Raw genomic sequence first — 2,924 nt, forward strand, 5'->3', positions numbered from 1 at the left:
AGAGACTCGCAAATCTTAGGGGTGTAAACTCATTTAGGGAGTGCATTGGTTTTCTACTGCTACCATAACGAACTTAGAGGCTCAAAACAACATGAATTTATTACCTTACCGTCCTGCGGGTCCGAGGTCCGACACGCGTCACTGGCTAATCTCAAGGTGTCAGCAGGGTTGTGTTCCTTTCTGAAGGCTCTAGGGGAGAAGCCGTTTTCGTGCCTTTTCCCATTTGCACAGGCTGACTGCTCTCCTTGGCTTGTGGCCCCGTCCTCTATCTTCCAAGCCAGCAACATCGTATCTCTCTGACTCCTCTTCCATCATCATCTTCCTTTCTGACCCCAGCCAGGAAAGGGTCTCTGCTTTTAAGAACTCATGTCATTAGGTTGGGCCCACCCAGATAATCCAGGATAATCACCCATCTGAGGGGCATAAGTTTAACCACACAGGCAAGGGCCCTTCTGCCACGTGAGGTCACATATTCATGGGTTGTAGGGATGAGGACGCAGACACCTTTGAAGGGCCGTCATCCTGTCTAGCACAAGGAGGTTGCTAGAATGCACACCGCCGGGCCCGGACTGCAAAGGTACCTAAGCCAGGAGGTTTTTCTGAGATGGACTGAAAACCCAGAGAGCTCTGAAGTGGCTGGTCTGCAGACCATCCTTAGAAAGACACTACTATGCACAAGTCAGACAGGACACATGGGGCTGTCAGGAGGGAAGAGTGTGGCATGAGTACTTAGTCACTGTGGGTTCCGCCCAAGGTTATGAAGCCTGGTGTTTCACAAGGTCTTTAGAGTGGCCTGGGATCACCCCAGCTCTGCAGAAACAGGGTGTGCTCAGACCCCTGGCCTTGCCCACCTATGAGAGCCTTGCTTGAGGGGGACAAACAAACTGCCATCAATTGAGGCCCATTAGCACCTGCAACACAGCATCTCACCTCTCCACCGGAAAGTAACAGGTTTATGGCGAGGGTCCGTGTCTTTTCACTTTTATGTTCCCAGGGTTTAGACATAGAGGTGCTCAAGAAATATTTGTTAAATGAACACACAAAAGAATGCTTCAAGAGCTGTACGTGTGAAAGACCTATGTAAGAAGCATGAGAGAAGTCCCCTGGGCGTTGCTGATCTGCACCCTGAGGGTCAAAGCCCACCCACAAGTAAGCAGTAAGGAAGGGCCTGCGACTCTGACTGTCACAGAACAAGCATTGGTGGCCACAGACGCACTTCCAGCTAGTTGTACGCTGTCGCCTGCAAACACACATCTGGCTTAGCTAGCATTCCCTTCAACTTCAATCACCCTCCGCCTCAAACCTCTGCTCTCAAACAGGGGCTAGCTGCAGAGAGGGCCTGGGACAGCCTCACGGAGAATTCTGCAGCATGGGGACATCTGAGTAATTCTTGTATTTCCAAGCACACAAACATGACACTAGGTGGTGGAGGAACAGGAGACATCTCGGCAGACACCGGCCCCCTGTCCCCTAACACCCTGGGAACATATAAGCTCCCCCGAACCTTTGAAGACACGCATCTGGAGAAAAGGGGGTCCTAGAATTGACTGAGANGCACTCTATACAGAGATGTGCCAGTGCCACCTCTGCCAGGTTCATTGAGCTACTGATGAAGGTTTTACTTTAAGCCTTTTCATGTGTGGAAACCTACTCACCTCACTGTCACATTGACTCATCAATCCTCGCTGACTAATATCCAAGACTGGAGTTGGAGAGAGACAGCAGGGTATGCTTTTTAAAAAAGTTTTTGAAGTGGCAAGGGAAATGGAGGCAATACAGTGTTTCAGCAGTGTCTAAGTCATACCCGTGCGATCACATTCTTCACACCCCAGGCATCTGTAACTCTCTGCAGGATCACATGGAAATAGCACAGCATCCGTGTCTTAAAAAACAGCCACTCTGACCAAAGGTGTGCACGGCTGTGCCTGTGAGTTGCTGTGGATTTGAGTGATGGGAAGTAAGTGGTCAAGGTAAAACATTAGGGATTCCATTCTCCTGGACCCACACAGGGAGCTTCTGGGTGGCCTTTCTAGCAAGTTATCAAAACATCTGTTTACAGAAATGATTATTTGTTTCAATCATGGCGTTAACTGACGTGTGACTTTACCTGGTCCAAAAATGTCCTGAAGCTTGGGGACGATGAGTATCACTTGTTGATGGTATGTGCTCTGTTTACTCAGTTTCAGGATCCATGGATGAGGTGTTGGCCGCCTTGAGGCGTGGCAGGACCCCTCTCCAGAAAGTGGATGTGCCCTCGGCTGCTCCCCGCACCTCAGTCAACGAGCATATCCTGGCTGCCATAAGGCAGGGCGTCAAACTGAAGAAAGTTCACCCTGACCTTGGCATGAGCCCCAGCAGTAAAGCAACCAGCGACCTGGAGAGGAGCATCAAGGCGGCGCTGCAGAGAATCAAGAGGGTGTCTGCCGACTCGGACGAGGAGGAGGAGGAGGAGGACAGCGATGGGCAGGGCCCCAGCGATTGGGACCACTGAGCCCGTCTCCAAGGCCTAGGGCGCTGCCATGGGCTGGGATGAAGGCACCGGGGCCCAAGGCTTGTTCTTGGAAAGTATGTGAACAGGGTAGACTGGCCGCATAGCACCCGGAAGACGAGCAGGGTTGTGTGTGTGACGTCACAGCTTTCTTTTAATGCTGTGGCTCTTAAAACCAGGGAAGTAGAAACGTGGACTGTCACACACTGAACCGTAGCTGGGAATTTAAGACCGGTAGTAAGTGTTGCTGGCCTAACAGGATAGTATTTATTTTTTACTGTGGATGTTCTAGAATCATTCCCTTATTCTGAAAAACGTTTACACTCTGATGGCATATGATAAACAGCACTATTAGACTACTGACCGTGTCCTGTGTGTGCACTAGTGCTTTCCTCAGATGTAAAGGTTTGAATGTGAACATTATTATAGCAATAAT

General features: G+C 50.2%; 2 protein-coding genes across 2 annotated transcripts in view; one reads left to right on the forward strand and one right to left on the reverse strand.

Moving 5' to 3' along the window:
- Positions 1 to 2,918, forward strand: part of WHAMM (WASP homolog associated with actin, golgi membranes and microtubules) — a 33,654-nt gene extending 30,736 nt beyond the window's left edge. The window contains exon 8 of the mRNA XM_019639999.1: positions 2,181 to 2,918. Coding sequence (XP_019495544.1) covers positions 2,181 to 2,491 — 311 coding nt within the window. The 3' untranslated portion in view covers positions 2,492 to 2,918. The remainder of the gene's footprint in view (positions 1 to 2,180) is intronic.
- HOMER2 (homer scaffold protein 2) overlaps positions 44 to 2,924 on the reverse strand; it is a 104,549-nt gene continuing 101,668 nt past the window's right edge. The window contains exon 12 of the mRNA XM_019640045.1: positions 44 to 350. The gene's annotated coding sequence lies outside the window, so the exon portion shown is untranslated. The remainder of the gene's footprint in view (positions 351 to 2,924) is intronic.

The sequence above is a fragment of the Hipposideros armiger genome, unplaced genomic scaffold (assembly GCF_001890085.2).
Source record: "Hipposideros armiger isolate ML-2016 unplaced genomic scaffold, ASM189008v1 scaffold_48, whole genome shotgun sequence".
NCBI classification, from domain to species: domain Eukaryota; kingdom Metazoa; phylum Chordata; class Mammalia; order Chiroptera; family Hipposideridae; genus Hipposideros; species Hipposideros armiger.